The 16,289-nt window shown below is 38.7% G+C and overlaps 1 protein-coding gene across 2 annotated transcripts in view; it reads left to right on the top strand.

Annotated features, from left to right (window-relative positions):
• DST (dystonin) overlaps positions 1-16,289 on the top strand; it is a 291,855-nt gene that overhangs the window by 12,890 nt on the left and 262,676 nt on the right. For both annotated transcript variants that reach the window (XM_039726401.1, XM_039726416.1), the window contains exon 3: positions 3,060-3,248. In XM_039726401.1, the coding sequence (XP_039582335.1) occupies positions 3,060-3,248 (189 nt within the window). The remainder of the gene's footprint in view (positions 1-3,059; positions 3,249-16,289) is intronic.

A 16,289-nucleotide genomic window follows, 5' to 3' on the forward strand; every position in this document is an offset into this window, starting at 1 on the left:
AGCATTTTGTAACACTTTTATGCTCATCTATGAGCACTGACTTGACATCTAAAATAGTTGTGTCATTGCCAAACAAATATTTTTGTGATTTCTGTGGTTTTTGTATTTTGATTGCTGTATTAAATGGTGGTTTTAATTCTGGACTAAACTGAGGGATAAATAACACAGATGACACAAAAAGCTTCTGTTCATTTTACTGTTTAGAAGGAATCACCAGGCACACTAATTTTGCACTGAGCATAGGAGTAGCAGCTTCCATATGTTACATCCCTTTTGCCTCCTGTCTTCATTTTTGATTACCAAATTTTGAAATTTTCTGGATTTGCATCTTTGCTCTAGCAAAGTCCCATTGCAGGAATGAGTAAGCATTTTGGGATTTGGTCTGAGGGCTCTGCCCTTGTAACATTATCTTTGCAGATACAGAATTAATTTTCCACCTGAAATCATGATCCTCTGCCTTTATCACATTATAATCCTCCTCACAGCAACTATTTGTGATATTGCAGGCAGATTATGACTTCAAGGGAAGAATGAGCCTCAGCAAACAGAAGCAGATGAGCTCTTAAAGAGATAAAGATCCCATTTTCTTGCTAGTAATAAACCACAAAAGTGAAAAAAATACAGAAAATGTCAAGGGGAAACATTGTCTATAAACAGATTTTTCTGGAAATCACAGGTGACTTTTTCATATTGAAACATAATAATCAATAAAGCTAGACATATTTTGAGGTGAAGCCACTTGGTGAGACAGACCCACATACTTAAATCCCTATTTGGCGTGTGTTTCTAAGCACTTTTAGAGCTGCTTAGCTTCTATCAAATTCTTCTGTTACATAAACATACTTTCCTGAAGAGTTTTATCCGGCTAATGGGATGGGAGTGTGGCAAGGGAGCAGTGCAGGGTACATCACAAGGCTCTGGCCAGTGGCCCTCATGTAAATAAACCATAATGCATTTAACATTTAGAAAATCTATTCTGGTTTCAGAACTTGGAATAGATTTCCTGGGTGTTTAGGTCTCCTAAGGAATATTTTCACTTGCTATGGAATAATCCCTGATGCACACTAGCATTTTTTTCTAAAAGAACATTTCCACGAGCAGTAAGCCCCGCTATAGCAGGCTCCTTGAGTTGTATTTTTCCTTCTTATCCCAAATAGTCCTTAGTATCATGTTGAATGATGCATTGTATGTATCTGTTAGCGATTTCACAGTGTAGAAAGAAAATGGGGAAATGATCTGATGCAATAGTGTGGCAGAGTCTCAGATTGACACCAGGGAATGTTTGCAGATCCTCCTAAATGTGCACAGGTCTGCAGTGGCTTCCCCTGTTCTGCTTGCTTTGGTTGGTACGGGCAGGCTGGTGCTTCCATTCAGCTATGGGGTGTCAAGGTCTGTCCTTACCTAAACTCCGAATGGTTCCATTGCTTCTGTAGAGTAGGAGGGGTCATAAAAAAAAGATTCAGGAAACAGTGGCTTTACCTTTGCATCAAATGTACTTCACAGCCCTGATGCACTGCATACGTGAGCCTCCCAGACTGACTAAGTAGATTTGGGCTCTATTTCTGTCCCTCCTCTCCAGTGCTCATGTGTAGAAGTTTCTTCCCTGGAAGTTACTTCACCTTTCCACTTCAATCTTTTTACATCATCTGTTGCATGCAATGTGTATTTATAGCAATTACTAGCATGTGTATGTAAATGTGTGTTTGTGTCTTTTGGCTGTTTAAGTGTATATTTACTTAATGTGGAACGCATTTAAATAATGAGGATAGCTGTTTTTCTGTCCATCTGAGTGTCCAGGACAGGCACTGTCTTCCCTTACAGTCTCATGAACATTAGTGGAGGAAATCCAGTTTTCACAGAGCCATACTTTTGATTATTTCAATTTACCAACATAACAGCATTTTAGCACAACTCTTCTGTGCTGATTTCCTAATTAAAATGACAACAAAAAAGGCAAAACAAATCACAAAACCCAAAAGCTAATGGAAGGGGGGAGCAAAAGAACAGCAGATTTATATGGAAATGTACTGCTCCCACTAGTTTTCTGCTGGCAGGAATTCAGGATATTTAGATTCACAGCATAGATTTCTGCAGTTTTATCTGAAATCTAACCTTGCAGAAGTTGGATTCTAAAATGCTGGCTTTGTTGCATAAGGACTTCAGCAGGTATTCGGCTAGAAGAAAAAAGAAAGTAGAAAATTAGGAATTGTTTCATCTATTCTTGGTTTTGAAAAGAAATATAGTCCTTAAACTGCAGACTGTCACTAAGGACAGATTTGGCTCACCTGTTCTGAAAGCTGATATGACTAAGTGAATGAGTATTTACAACCTGGCCAAGTTTAATATCAACCAACATTGTATTCAGTACAAATGGCCCTTGTCAGACTTGTGCATACTCATGAGGGGACTCGGTGAAATGAGAGAATGCTCATTGTAAATGCTCTGCAGGTAGCAATAAAGGATAGCATTATGCATGTTGCCATTAAAGGAATGAAATTCTGTAAGGCCACGAGCCATTCTGGATGATACTCAGAGGTTTTTCCAGAAAGCCTCTAAAACAGCATTTCTGAAGGGCAGCTTTTCCTGAGTTTATTAATTTGGCCAAATACACCCATATTTCTGAGATGATATAATTGTTGCCACCTATAAATTTTTCTTCACTTTAATTCTCAGGAAAAAAGTCCACATTTTCAGCCCATGCTCCCTAAAACCATTTCTCATGAGGCCAAGAATTAACCTGGAAAATTTTAATTATAAATTTTGAATTAGAACTTTTTAGTTATAAATAACTAAAAGCATGAGCTTCCAAAGAAAAGCAACAGGAGTTACTGCTACTGGCTGTGTCTATAATACACATAATTGAGCAACATAACTCAGATGTGATATTAACAGCACTTGGCAACATCTCTTTATTGTTACATGCAGAATATGTGGACATGATATTAATTTAGGGTGGGCATGCCTGTACCTTTAGTTGTTAAGATCCAGTGTGAATTTGTGGATGTTACACAGCTCCATTTTGGGAGATGCCAACACGATGATTCCTTTTTCTCTTGCAGGGCTTTAGATCAAGCCCTCGCCATGTCAGAAGACGAGTAACACCTCGCCTGGAGGAAACACAACCCCTAGTGGAAGCTCACCACCTCAGTGAGCAGGAAACTTCTGTAAGAAAAAGAAAAATCAAGAAAAGCAGCCGAGTCCAACCAGAATTTTACCATTCTGTTCAAGTCACCCCAACTCGAAAACCTGTAAGTATTCTACCTTTAGGGATAAATAGCACTTACCATTATAAAAGCACTTATACTTAGAGGCATGTAATATAATTCTTATTTTTGGGCTATTCATATTCTCTTCCTCAATTTAAAAACTTTTTCAGTTCTCATATTCAGCAGCAAATCCAAATAAAACTTGGGAAGACTGTATTTATTGTTGATGCATAACTCTAAAAAATAGTCCTGTTCTGAAGAGGGTTTTTTGAATTTTGATTTTTTAAATTTGTTATTTAGACTATAGACTATAATCAAATTAGATATTAAATTTTATATTTTATGGTGATATTACTTAACAGATTTTTATAGCAAATGTGCATTTTATTTAAATTTCTTACTTAGATTTAACACAGATACTATGTACTGAACTAAATTTATATTAAATATAATTCAATTTTGAGATCTCTTCTACATTATACAGTGTTTGCAATCTTTCTGCTCAACAAAACTTAGATCAAATCTCAAAATTCTTTGCTCCTCAGCTTGATTTACACACAGTTATTTTAATACTGATAACCTACTTTTAGTATGGAAATATGACAGTTTGTTGAGACATGCAGTTCCTAATGTAAATTTGCATGAAGACCTATTCTGTCCTGCAGGCATAATGCATTTCTCTTTTTAATAAGAGCTCATTGCTTTGACACATTTTCTGAAGACTTTTCTGTGCCAGTGTTAGGGAGCTTGAACAACTTTTATAAAGTCAGTATTATTAAAGAGGTAATTATTGAGCATACCCTAAACCAGATTATCTTGAAGTTACTGGAACCTAACTGAGCCTTCCTAGATTGGTGTTAACTGAAAAGCAAGATCTATCTGTGAGCTCTGAAGGTGGTTTGAGGAAGCATTCCCTAGTGGAATTACACTGCCTGAGACAACAAGCAACTTCTGCAAAAAAGCCATAGCTGCCAACAGCTGCCAGAATTTTTACCTCTGCTTTGGCTTCACTAGTCCCTATTTTCCTCTGTTCTCTCATGCTTCTATTTATGGTTTATTTTACACTGCTCATGTTTTTGTGTTTAATTTGATCTGATGGGTTTGTCTCCTACTCTTCTTAAAGGATCTGCTGTCACTTTCCTCTCAACTCCCCTTTCACTCCCATCCTATCTTTCTTTCTAGACTGCTTTGTCTAGCTTTGTTACTCATACTAATATTCCACCCTCCCGCCAGCTCCCTCTGTTCATTATTCACTTCTGGTCCTTTCCCTGCTTTGTTGTCCTTCCTTCACCTCTTCCACCATCAACTCTTATTTTCCATACTTCTTGGTTTTTTTTTTTTTTAATTCCCTTTTTTCTTTGATTATTCATATTTTTTCCCATGGTTGGCCAATGCCAAGGGTAAGCCTGCCTGTCACTGCTGAGGCTGTAACCAATTGCCAACATTGGAAAAAGAGCATCAGTGCTACTGAATTAAAGAGCTAAAACTGTAGGAATGCTGTAAGCAGCAAAACAAGCTTGGAAGAATGTATTCGTTATGCTAAGAAAGCCCTGCTTTTTCCAAAAGTCAGTAACATGGCAGGGATTTAAGGACCAGCAAAATAAAAAATATAAGAATAGAAAATGTGCAGTGTTGCTGCATAACTTCACTTTTGTATCATTTCATGTGTCTGCTGTGTCTGCTAAGATCTGCCACTGTGTCCTAGGGTGTCCTAGGTTTCAGTGAAACAATAATAAATCCCAGATTTAGAGAAAACTTCTCTTAGTGCTGTCACCATTATGTCACTTTCTTGAAATTGCTTTTGCGGTGTATCTTTTATACAGTTATACAGTTCTTTTGATAGCTTTTCCTTCTACAGCCTTGATGAATGCACATTTCTACCAAAAAAGAATAAATTATCTTTATATACTACAATCCAGAAAACATAAGTCATCAATTTAATTTCTCATGGACACTGTAAGTTATTTTGAGTGTATTATTAATGCCATGGTGACAGGGTGAGTAAGGTTTATGCCATTGCCATGACAAATCACTGCAGTGTTGTGAAGTTCCAGGCAGTCACCAGGATGTCCATCCTGCAGCTTATTGCATCTTCATCCCATTTAGTCTCAGTGTCTTGAAGCTGAGAGACTTTTGACCTTCATCCTTGTAGTTTTACAGGAATCAGTGCCAGAAATGCTTGTGTTAATCTGCATAATTTATTCTCCCTTTTCCCCCTTGATATTCCTAGCTCTGCCCACTTGACCCGCTCTAAATAAATAATCTGTTGTCTTGATGTTTACATTATGGCCATATTCTGCTGAGTCATCGCTTGAAAAAGTATGATAGGATATCTGCTAACCAGAAGATATAATTTCTCCTCATGAAACAGTTCTCCTTTTTGGCTTTTTTTCCCTCCTCATGCCTTTTTGTCCCCTTTTTTCTTGACAATAATGGTACCTGCAAAGTAACTACAAAAGAACCTTAGGAAAAGCTTTTTCTTTTCTCCAGCAAAATTTAAAGTCCTGAAACATGTTAGCCTGTTTTGTTGCCATATTAAGATATATGCATAAAGACTTTTCAGAGATTTCATTTAAGGCTTTGGTGGATATTTAGATGCTAGGCTTTCTTATTCTTGCTAAGTTAGACTATTTTTTATTTGGTTGGTTTTTTTTTGTTGTGTCTAAATCTTGTTTTGCAGTTTCCTAGCTGCTGCTATAATTATCTGAATTTGCTTGTATTATTTTTTACTTCCTGCATAGCAATCTGAGATCTTTCCAGTATTGTTCCTGATCTTGTCAGAACTAAATTAGTTGTAATTGTTTGGATGGGAGTAATCCCGCTGAAGACAATAATTACTCCTCTTGAATATCTGCATGAGGAGATGTTTGCAGAAATAGAACATTAGTTTTCTCTGAAAATTTGTTTTTTTACACCTTCCAGGTCATTAATGGGGATATTAAATATATTTTGTGCTAATACTGATCCTTGCCAAGCAAAGTTTATAAGCCATTTTCATTTTGTTTATCTTACTGTAGTGCAACATGAACATAGTGCTGAGGCTTCCCCTTGTAGGGCACATTGTTACATCTCATACCCTCTAGGTCAACCTCTCATTAGTGGCTGTATCATTTGTGCTGTAATTCTCTATAGTTTTACATCAGCTTCATATGGAGGAGAGTACAGATACCTACTTCTGACGTGTACTTTGAATTTTTGAACACAATAGAGAACTCTTGAGAACAATCTGAGCTGTGTTTTTTCGGTTGGTGTGATTGCATGCACATCAAGGTAGTGTTTCATATTGCTCCTTTCACAGACTGGGTACCGGATTCCATTAAATTTTCTGAAGGTGTGGAAGAATGTGCAAAAATCTCTTGTTGTGAGCATGCTGCTGCCTAGCAATACTTCTCCAGGGCAGATTTTAAACTGAGGGCTCTATTACAAGCATTTTGAAAATATTGTCTATATTTTAAATAGTACTTCTGCTCTGAAGCAAAGTATAAAATGCAGCAAGTTATTCATAGGTGGCCTTGGGTTTGTATAAACATATGTGTCTCCTGAGCTGTGGGGTCAGTTGGGTGTACAGCTCTGCCCAACAATGTTTGTATGACTATGAAAATAATTGAAAAGAGATCCTGTCAAAGCAGCATATTTTGACATCTCCATTGTTATATGATTTGAAGGGCTCCCGAATGACTCATGCAGTCACCAGGATTATTTACAATCATGACACATAGTACGAAAATTTGCACTTTTGTTTGTCATGATCACTCCAAGATAGGGTAGATGAGACAGGGTGATAAATAAACCTGTTTTCTTCACTTGCAGATGTGAAAGCCCTCTTTCTACTCAAAAGCCATGTACTTTACACATCCAAAGATGATTTATTTTGCCCCAGAACTGTAGCAACAGCATGTATTGAGGTGATTAACTAGTGAATATTGTTGCAAAGAAAAGTATCTCTGAAATAACTTACAAATAATAAACTGATGATAAATAATGATCTGAGAAGCACTGCTGATTGTAGGTATTCCTCAGGGGCTCCTAATTTACCTGTTTATAATTATTTAGAGACTGGCCTTTGTTGAAGCAATTTAGCTCCTTAGGAGTGGGTGCAGCATCACTACAAGTCACTACAAAGAAAACAGAGAGAGGTCAGATGTCTGGGAGGTCACAAGTGCAAAAAAACCCAACGTGGGCAGCTTCATTTGGCTCCACTGAGACTAATCCCATGGCCAAAGTGAAACTTGCACTATGAATACCCTGATAAAGAAACCATGAAAGCAAAGTTTGATCAATTTTTAATGCATGTACAACCATTAGCTGTCCCATTCATGGTGTTTTCAGCTATCCTGGTTTACCTATATGCTGCGTTTAAGCCTTAGAACTTATGGGAAAATCAGTATTAGAATTCTGTCTGAAAAATACTTTGGAGTTTTTTTTAAAATAGCTGATACCAAATAGTTTATAGAATTCCCAGAAGTCTCACATTTCTGACACCTTACTTAAGAATTTTATTTTTTCATATGGATGAAGTTGTTCTCAGGGCTCTTTAGGGGTTCTTAATATGTCTCATTAAATAATATTAACTTCTTTAATTTCCATTTATTCTTACTCTGATGTTATGTACTAATTTTCCAGTACCACTATGTCCTTTACATGCTATTTGAATGACATAAAACACGAGATGCAAATATTGCTCATCACTCTGCACAAGATGTGGTTATTAGCTATTTAATCTATAGATTGCATTCATATCTTCTTTCTTTTGGAGACATCTGCTCATGCTGGATTGTGTCTCCAGTGAATTGCATTTAGAAGCAAACTTGGCAAAACACTATCATGCCATCTCTCACTTTCAGCATTTTTATTAACATTATATTAACATTCTCAAATATATAGCAAAGCTGAGAGCTGCATGCACGTGTGCACACACAAACACATGCATGAGTCCTCTCTCAGGGCAATCTGAGCACAGCCATAATGAACAAACACAGGGAGCATGTGAATCCATATAAAAATGGAAATAAGAACTGCAATTTTTCATTTTTAAGACAGCTATGGTTTAGCCTGGCATACAGCTAAACACGAACAGCACCACAGAACTGTTTGCTCACTCCCCGCAGTAGGATGGGGAAGAGAATAAGAAAAAGGTAAAACTTGTGGCTAGAGAGAAGGTTTAATCAGACTGAAAAGGAAGGGAAAATAATAAGAATTATGAAACAATGTAGAAAACATGTGATGCCCAGTGGAGCTGCACAGCACCCACTGACCCACAGTCCCTGGACAGGAGGCTGCCACCCTCAGCCAGCTCCCCCCAGTTTTGTTGCTCAGCATGATGCCATATGGTATGGAACATCCCCTTGGTCAGCTATCCCAGCTGTGTCACCTCTCTGCTGCTTGTGCTGGCAGGGCAGCATGACAAGGTGAAGTCATTGGTGTAGTGTCAGCCATGCTCAGCCATGACTAAATCATCAGTGTGTTACCAACATTACTCTTACCTTAAACCCGAAACACAGCACTGTACCAGCTGCTAGGAATCAAAACAACTCTACCACAGCTGAAACCAGGACAAAGACTTAAAAGATATTGATGGGTATTTTGAGAAACTTGTGACAGTTTATTAGGTGATGGTTTCATAAAGTTTTTAACAAGATTTAAGCATCTGGACATCTTAAACATTTTTTAAAATATCTCAAGGAACCTATTTTAGGTGCACAGGATCTTTGCAAATATGACTATTAATGCTAAATCCAGTCATGTTTGAAATGAAGAGAAAGCTTTCAGTGGCCATTAGGTTGACTTGGAAGTTAGCTCTTTTTCCAAGAGACTGTTTACGTCTCTTTTTTGGACTTTTCTTATAGCAAGTAACTCCTAACTCCTCACTGATAAATTCTTCATAAAGAGTTTTGCCCAGAGTTCATTTTCCCACCGTTCTTCCAGTTTCTGTGACCTCCTCCCTTGCTGCCTGCTCCCCATTTCCTCTTGGCTGCTTTTCCCTCTCCACCCTGCAGCTCATCCATTGCGTTACAGCAATTGCCCGTTTCTTCCACTCCTTTTGCCCAGCTCCTAGGCAGTTTAGGTTTTTGTAGGGATTTCTTAAAGGTGTATTGCCATGAGTTTCACTAAGCCCTGGAGGTGATTGCATTACTATTTTAAAACTACTCTTTCCTAAAACACAACAGTGATATGTTAAGAGTTAGATCTGGGATTTAAAATTATTGTTGTCTTTCTAGTGTTTTTTTTCCTATACTGACTTACTACAGTTATTAAACATAGTACAAAAGAAACAAGTTAGTTGCAATAGGGGTAATAATTGAGAACACATTAATGGAAAAAGACACAAGAAATAAGCATAGCAGTAACAGTACACATCTGTACTTAGAGGACCTTGACTGACTTCACTGCTAGCTCTTATTTGGAGGGTTAAGGTCATTTGCATTGATTGTCCCCTGTGGTGACAGATAATGCTTGTTTTGCATATATTTACTTAGATTTAAAGTTACATGGTTGAAAATAACATAAAATCTGTTATTTTTCTGTATACCATTGCAAATTATCCTGTACCTGTGGGCAAAGTCCTCTAATACAGCAGGATTTTTCTTGATAGGTGAGCTGATTTCATACACTTTTTATTTTGTCTGACTCAACTTTCATTCCCAGGGCAAATGCTTATTTAGTGAAAATGGGATGAGAGCTTAAACCAGTCTAACTCTCTTCCATTTAAAATGTTCAAAGAGGGTCAAAGTGCACCCTTCATCCTTGGAGCTGAAGCTAACTTGCTACTAAATTAGAAGTGAATGAGAGAAAATATTATTCAAATGTTGCATCTAAAAAATAGAGTTGTGAAACTCGGGCTTGAAAAATGTCAATTTTTTTTTTTTTGCCACCATCATTTTGCCATGATTTCTATAATCTGGGATTTTGTGTTCATTGATAAAATTTTACTACATGCATGCAGCATAGCCTCACTGAGAAATTAAATTTTTAGCTGTTCAGAATTTTTCTTTTTTAAATCCCAGTGTCCTTCTGGGAGAGCTAGTAATAGAAACCTAAGCTGCTAAAATGTGCTAGCAGTCTTAACTGTAAGAAAAAATGTTTTATGTATGTGATTATAAATCTGTAAATTCTGTACAGTAGCTGAAAGCAAGTTAAAAAAATTAATCAGCTCTGATCTTGTTGATAGTGTTGTTTGCACAACTTAAAATGACCAGTAATTGTCTCACAGATGCATAGTAATTATAGTCTAAATGCAGATGTTTCCTTTTCCTTCACTGCCACAAGAGTCACTCTTCAGAGTTGTATTGTGTAACATCCTACTGTGGCACATAAAAGTACATCTTTATATAGCAAGGGACTCCCTTATCCATTTGTACTTATATATAACACTGCACATGGGTATGCTGTTGAAAGAATAGTTTGGCAGAGGCAAGTGTTCAGATATTATCAAGCACTGGAATTAAGGTGCTCAATTACACGTGCAGCTTCAATTCAGTGGATTGTGCATCTGCCTTGTCACACAGGCTTTAACTGTATGATGGTGTACTGCTTTTACACAGGATGTACTCTGTATGCATCATAGGGTGGAAGTGCTCTTAGGATGACTCTTATGTGTAGGAGTTCTACTGCAGAAGTTGTAAAGTGTATAAATGAATAAAACAGGAGATTGCAGGAAGACAGAGGATCTCTTATTTCTTTAAAAAGAGAAAGTGCTGCTTTGGAGATTGAAGGGTGGGCACAGGGTCACTGTAAATAAGCGGAACAACTGATTTAAAACATTGTTTTATCTTCCATTTCCTAAGTGCCTAAATCAAAGCATGTAGCTGGGTTTATAGAAGTTCTTAAGTTGCTACTCAGCACTGAACTCTGTGTGTGCTGTAGTCTGAGTATTATTGATATGTAAAATTAATGAGTCTTAAAAGTCAAATCCCTGGCATCTCAATTGGACCTAGGTAAAAAAAATTGACCTCCTGGTTTAGTTTTCATCCTGTGTAATGGGACTGAAGCAGTCAGTACTACTATAGTGATGAGCACAGAAAACCAGTCTATTAAGTAATAGTTCCTTCTTCACACTAGTATTTGAATAGCATGAAGTAAGTTAAGTTCTAGGACTGCCCATTTAACTGAGGATAACAAACAAAATACTGAATAACTGTTTGTGGAATAAATACCCACCTTCATTTGCACTAAGTAAGAGCAAGAATTTTATTAAGAAAATTACTGAGGATGTAATAGTATATGATCACATCATTATGACTGCATCATAATATACAAATAAACAAGCTAAACCAAGGCTGCATGGTGAACCTTAAGTCTGGGATTTGGTAACATTTTAGTACTTAATTTTGCACCCTTAAAATAAGTATTTTAACAGGAACTTTGTTTTTAATTTCCTACTGCTGTTAAAGTGGAAAAGCTCAGCTGTGTAGCTCACTGGCAGGTTTTGACACTTTGACTACAATACGGAAAAGTCTGTTGGATTTCAGGGAGAGACTGATGGCATTTGTATTCCTCATATGAATCAGTAGCACAGGGGAGGAGGTATTTTTTTCTAGAGGAACTCTCAGATATTTGCTAATGGCCGGAGTTAGGGTGAAATTTCCTTTTCCTTCCAGGCTTCTTAGGGCAATGAGCTTTCCTGTGCACTGTTTCTGCCATGTCTCCTCCAGCCTGCTCCCGACCTGCTTCTGCCAACTCCTTCCTCACTGTCCAGTCCTCACTCCTGAGCTGACCTTGGCCCTTCTGCTCTTGCTCTGCCAGTTCTTGTTTCATGCCTTCATGTCACAGCCCTTCCCAGGTTCACCTGGTCAGTCCTTTCATGCTCTGAGGCATTTGTTCCAGCTGTCTCTTTGATTTCTGTGCCTCCCTGTGGCCCCTGGTTGCACACTGCAATCCTTGGCTCTCATCTGTCTTCTCTGAAACCTTCACACACACAGTTCACACCCTCCTTGTTCATTAACCTGCCTTGTTCAAAGCAGGTTAGCTCCAGTTCCATGCCAGCATGTCAGACCCGTAGCTCTCCCGAGGTCAGCTTCCTCCAGCACTGATGGTTACTAATCCCAACAGTTACCTTGCAGGGCCATTTCTCCTGGAGTCTTTATCCACAGAGTCTGCTGCTCCCTTGAATGCTTTCCAGCTGCAGCTCCCAGGCTCTGTCAGTCTGTGTTTGTCCCTCAGGCTCTCAGTGTATTTCTCCAGCCCTTTCCTGCAGCATGCTGGTTCCGGTGTTTGTCCTCTCCACATTCACATCACACAGCTTCTTCCTCTCTCTGGCTCTGCAGGCTGAGCGAGTCACGGAGAGCAAATCGAAAACTCTCCTGCCTCCCAGGTCTGGAGCCTGCCTTGCCCTGCTCTCCATGCCTCTTGTCTGCACTGCCATCAACCTGAAAGCATGGCAGGCAACGATTAAGTGCAAAGATTAATTTTTCCTCTGGATCTCCAAGCTGGAAGGATCCTGGTCAGCTCTTTGGTGGGGATGGTAGGTGTCCCAAGTGTGGAGGTAAGAGCCGTGAGGGTGGAATTTGCTTGGTCATTCTGTGATGGTGGGGTATTGGTCTGGCAGATCTGAAATCCCTGAGACACTCTGTTTAGGGGGTGCCAATCAGAAGGGATTTTTCAGAGATGATACATTGAAGACATTTTAGTTGAGAAATTTGAACCCTGTTTAAAAAAGTTTGGTAAAATAACATTGGTAGTTACCTGAACACTAGGAACAGTTAAATCAAAGTATTTACCTTTACAAAGAAGAACTGCTAGTAGGTAAGGAGAGATTAAAAGAAGTTCACTTGCTCAGCAAAACCAAGAGAAGGTGAGAGGATGCAGGCTATGAATACATTGGGGAAGCAAAAAAGGTTATTTAAGGAAATCAACATTGTTGTTACAAAAAGCCCCCGAAAGACCGGGAGTAAGGTTGAGGTGGCAGCTAGAAGATCACTTGTAATCAAGACAGCAGGAAGTTCTGCAGCAGTTTTCCTGTCAGAGTAGTGAGATCAAACACAAGCTTTAAAAGCTTTACTTTATACTCCCTGATGCCAGGGGTAGCAGATGATATTTATACCTCAAAGACTTATCACTCTGACAAATGTAGGCAGATTTTTAACAAAGATGGCAAAAGACTTATGTCTAGCTTAAAGCATATTCGTATTTGAAGTATCCATCCCAAAGCTTACAGTCTTCTCAAAAAAGATCACTGGGTTTTTTTTAGAGTTTACAAATAACTCCTGGATGTTTTCATAATCTTGCTTTCAGGCTTCTCAATCAGCTTTCACTAAAAGTTTTCAAGAAAATTAAACCTAGGGAAGGAAATATTTTCAAGCAAACTTACGATAAAGAAACTCAAAATTGATTTGATAAGAGAAAAATCTCAAATTATTAAAACTGGTGTGTGTAATTATAAGAATATGTATTTTCAAATAGTTTAATGTTGATTGATTGCTGGATCGAGTCTTCAAATTTAGTTCTAAAACACAGATGATGGAATAAACCCCAAATGCTTATTTCCATCTTCTCCTACCTTTAGAAAGAAAGAATGTAAGTTCTCTCTACAGAGCAGGTAGGTATTGTCTTGATGTTTGAAAAGCCTACCTGTGTGCAAAGACAGTTTAACACAGACCCTGGATGATCAGGAGTTTCAGATTTAGTATATTTGCCTTCCAGCTTTCTGCTTATTGCTTTATGACATTAAATACAAACCCAGAAACTCTGTAGTAATTTCCATATTTCCTGATAACATAGGTACTTGGAAGTATGGATGTCCTCTTAAGTGAGTGGCACAGAACCAAAGAAAAATATTGATTTCCTATATCTGCATCTCCACTGGTGATTTATTTTTTAAAGTTCATCATCACTGGCTTTACATTGTCCTTGTTTGTACTTTCATTTGTGCATGTTTTGAATTTTGGTCATTTCTGACAACATGCAGTTCCAAGCGACACAAATAGCCTGATTACACACATTGCATGTTTTGAGTTCTGCATTGCATTATCATCTACCCAGGTTAAAGTGGTAAAGATTTACTAATGGGAACATTCAGTTGCCCTAGATTTTGTCTTAAATTTGTTAAGCTATTTTACTTTAAAAGTTGATCCACTTTAATATCATTAAGTCTGGGATGTTAAAGGACAAAAATAGCCTTTCACTTTCAATTGATAGTCTAAATTATTTTAAATTAAAAGGAATTTTGCTGAAACACTGAGTAAAATCATTATTCTAGTTCTTAATTTCTGTTGATATTTATCCATTTCCTGCAATGAGTATAATAAAAGAAAAAATATATTCCAGGAATTCTGAGATAGTTTAGTATAAGTGAAATATAAATAACTCATAACTAAACTGAAAATTAAATGTCAGTCAGTATTGATCTGTACTTCCCACAGCTTCCAAAAAACAGCATTAAAGGACTCACTGCAGTGGACAATCTTCTTAAAGATAAAATGTGAAAGTACAAACTATTTCATTAGAATTCAGCTGACCAGCACAATCTCTGATGTGTCATAGGGCTGGGAAATTTTTGTAATATGAAGATAATTTGGTATCAGCCTTGCAGCAGCTTTTCCCAGCTGGTTTGCCTGACCGAATTTAAAACCTGAACTCGGCTAATGCTTCCTCCCCCCGGAATGACAGTGTGCAGCCCCCGCTGTTCTCGACCCTTTCTGCTCCTATTGCAGGTGGCTTAGCTGATCTCTGGTGGTGTGTAGGGTACTGCCAGCTACACCATCTTCCACCCAGTCTCTCCCTGATCTTCTGCTGTGCCTCACCTATGGCAAACAGCAATTCTTTCCCTCCTCAGGGAAAATCACGCCTTGGAACTTGGCCGAATCCCTCTAACAAGAAGTGTACTAAATGCTTCTTTGAAATCATCCCCGTTACTGGAAACCAGCTCGCTTTTACAGCACAGCTGCCAGCCTGACTCCCGGGCGGCTCCCGCAAATCCCCCGATTTCGGGGAAGCCCGGCGGCGGCGGCGGCGGCAGAGGGAGCTCAGCTCTCGGCTCCCGGCTGCGCCGCTCCCGGAGCCCTCCGCTCCCGGGACTCGTGGGAGCCGTGCCACGGGAACCCCGCCTTTGGATGCTGCCAGCTCCGCCTGGCTGAGCCCCCGAGAGGCGCAGGGGCTGCGGCGCCCCGAGCGGCCGCGCAAAGTGCGCTGCGGATGCAGCCGCTCCTGCGGAGCCGCCAGGCTGCTGAGCAGCAGCAGAGCCCAATCGGAGGCAGAGAATAAGCAGCTGTAGCAACTGGGCTGTGACCTTACACAGGCCTTCAAGCTAAGAGCAGTCAAGTCCTGACCCTTGCTAAGTCCCTGAGAGCAGGCTAAGTAAGGATGGTCAATATTTTATTCACGCACATCACCCGCCAAAAAGCATTGTCTATTATTAACTGATGTATTTCACATCACAGTGCAATACACAGCCATGTAATTTATACAGAAATAACAGAAGTGCCTTACATATTCTGATTTTAACAGAATATAACAACCTTTTTTTCCCCCATATGTTGTCCTAATGGGCCAGGAACTCTTTTCAGAATAGTACAGATGTTCTGCATTATTTCCTATTTTTTAAACTGCTAATTATGATGCTCTGATAATGGAATGCTTATTTGGGACTTACAACTCTATCATAGAAAATGTGCATGCTAGAATAGAGTCCAGTGAGATGAATGGTACGCAAACAGTGCCTGTGTGCAAAAGAGGAACAATTACAGAATTCGTATCAAAGCTGTTAATTTACTCACACAAAGTTGTTCAGTTCATTATAAACGCCTTTGGAATAGCAAGGTAAAAAATGCCTAGGTGCTTAATATCTCTGTGCACGCCTTACTCAGAAGCATCTCCATGCTGAATATGAAAGTAGACTGTAATTAAGTTAGAAGCTGACATTTTGAATGTTTCCCAGATTTTGTTCTTATGAGAAATTCCTTTCTGAACTTCCTACATTGCTCTGAAAATGAAACAACATAGTAATTGAAGAGCTAAAAAGCTAAAGTGGGTTTTGATTATTCATTTGGTTACTGCATGTATCAATTAAGGTAGGATAACCTAAAAGCAGATAGCTAGTTGTAATACACACAGATGCCAAAGACTGTTCTACCATTGCCTGTTCAGTTT

This window comes from Passer montanus, unplaced genomic scaffold, assembly GCF_014805655.1.
Source record: "Passer montanus isolate IOZ18808 unplaced genomic scaffold, ASM1480565v1 scaffold11, whole genome shotgun sequence".
NCBI lineage: Eukaryota > Metazoa > Chordata > Aves > Passeriformes > Passeridae > Passer > Passer montanus.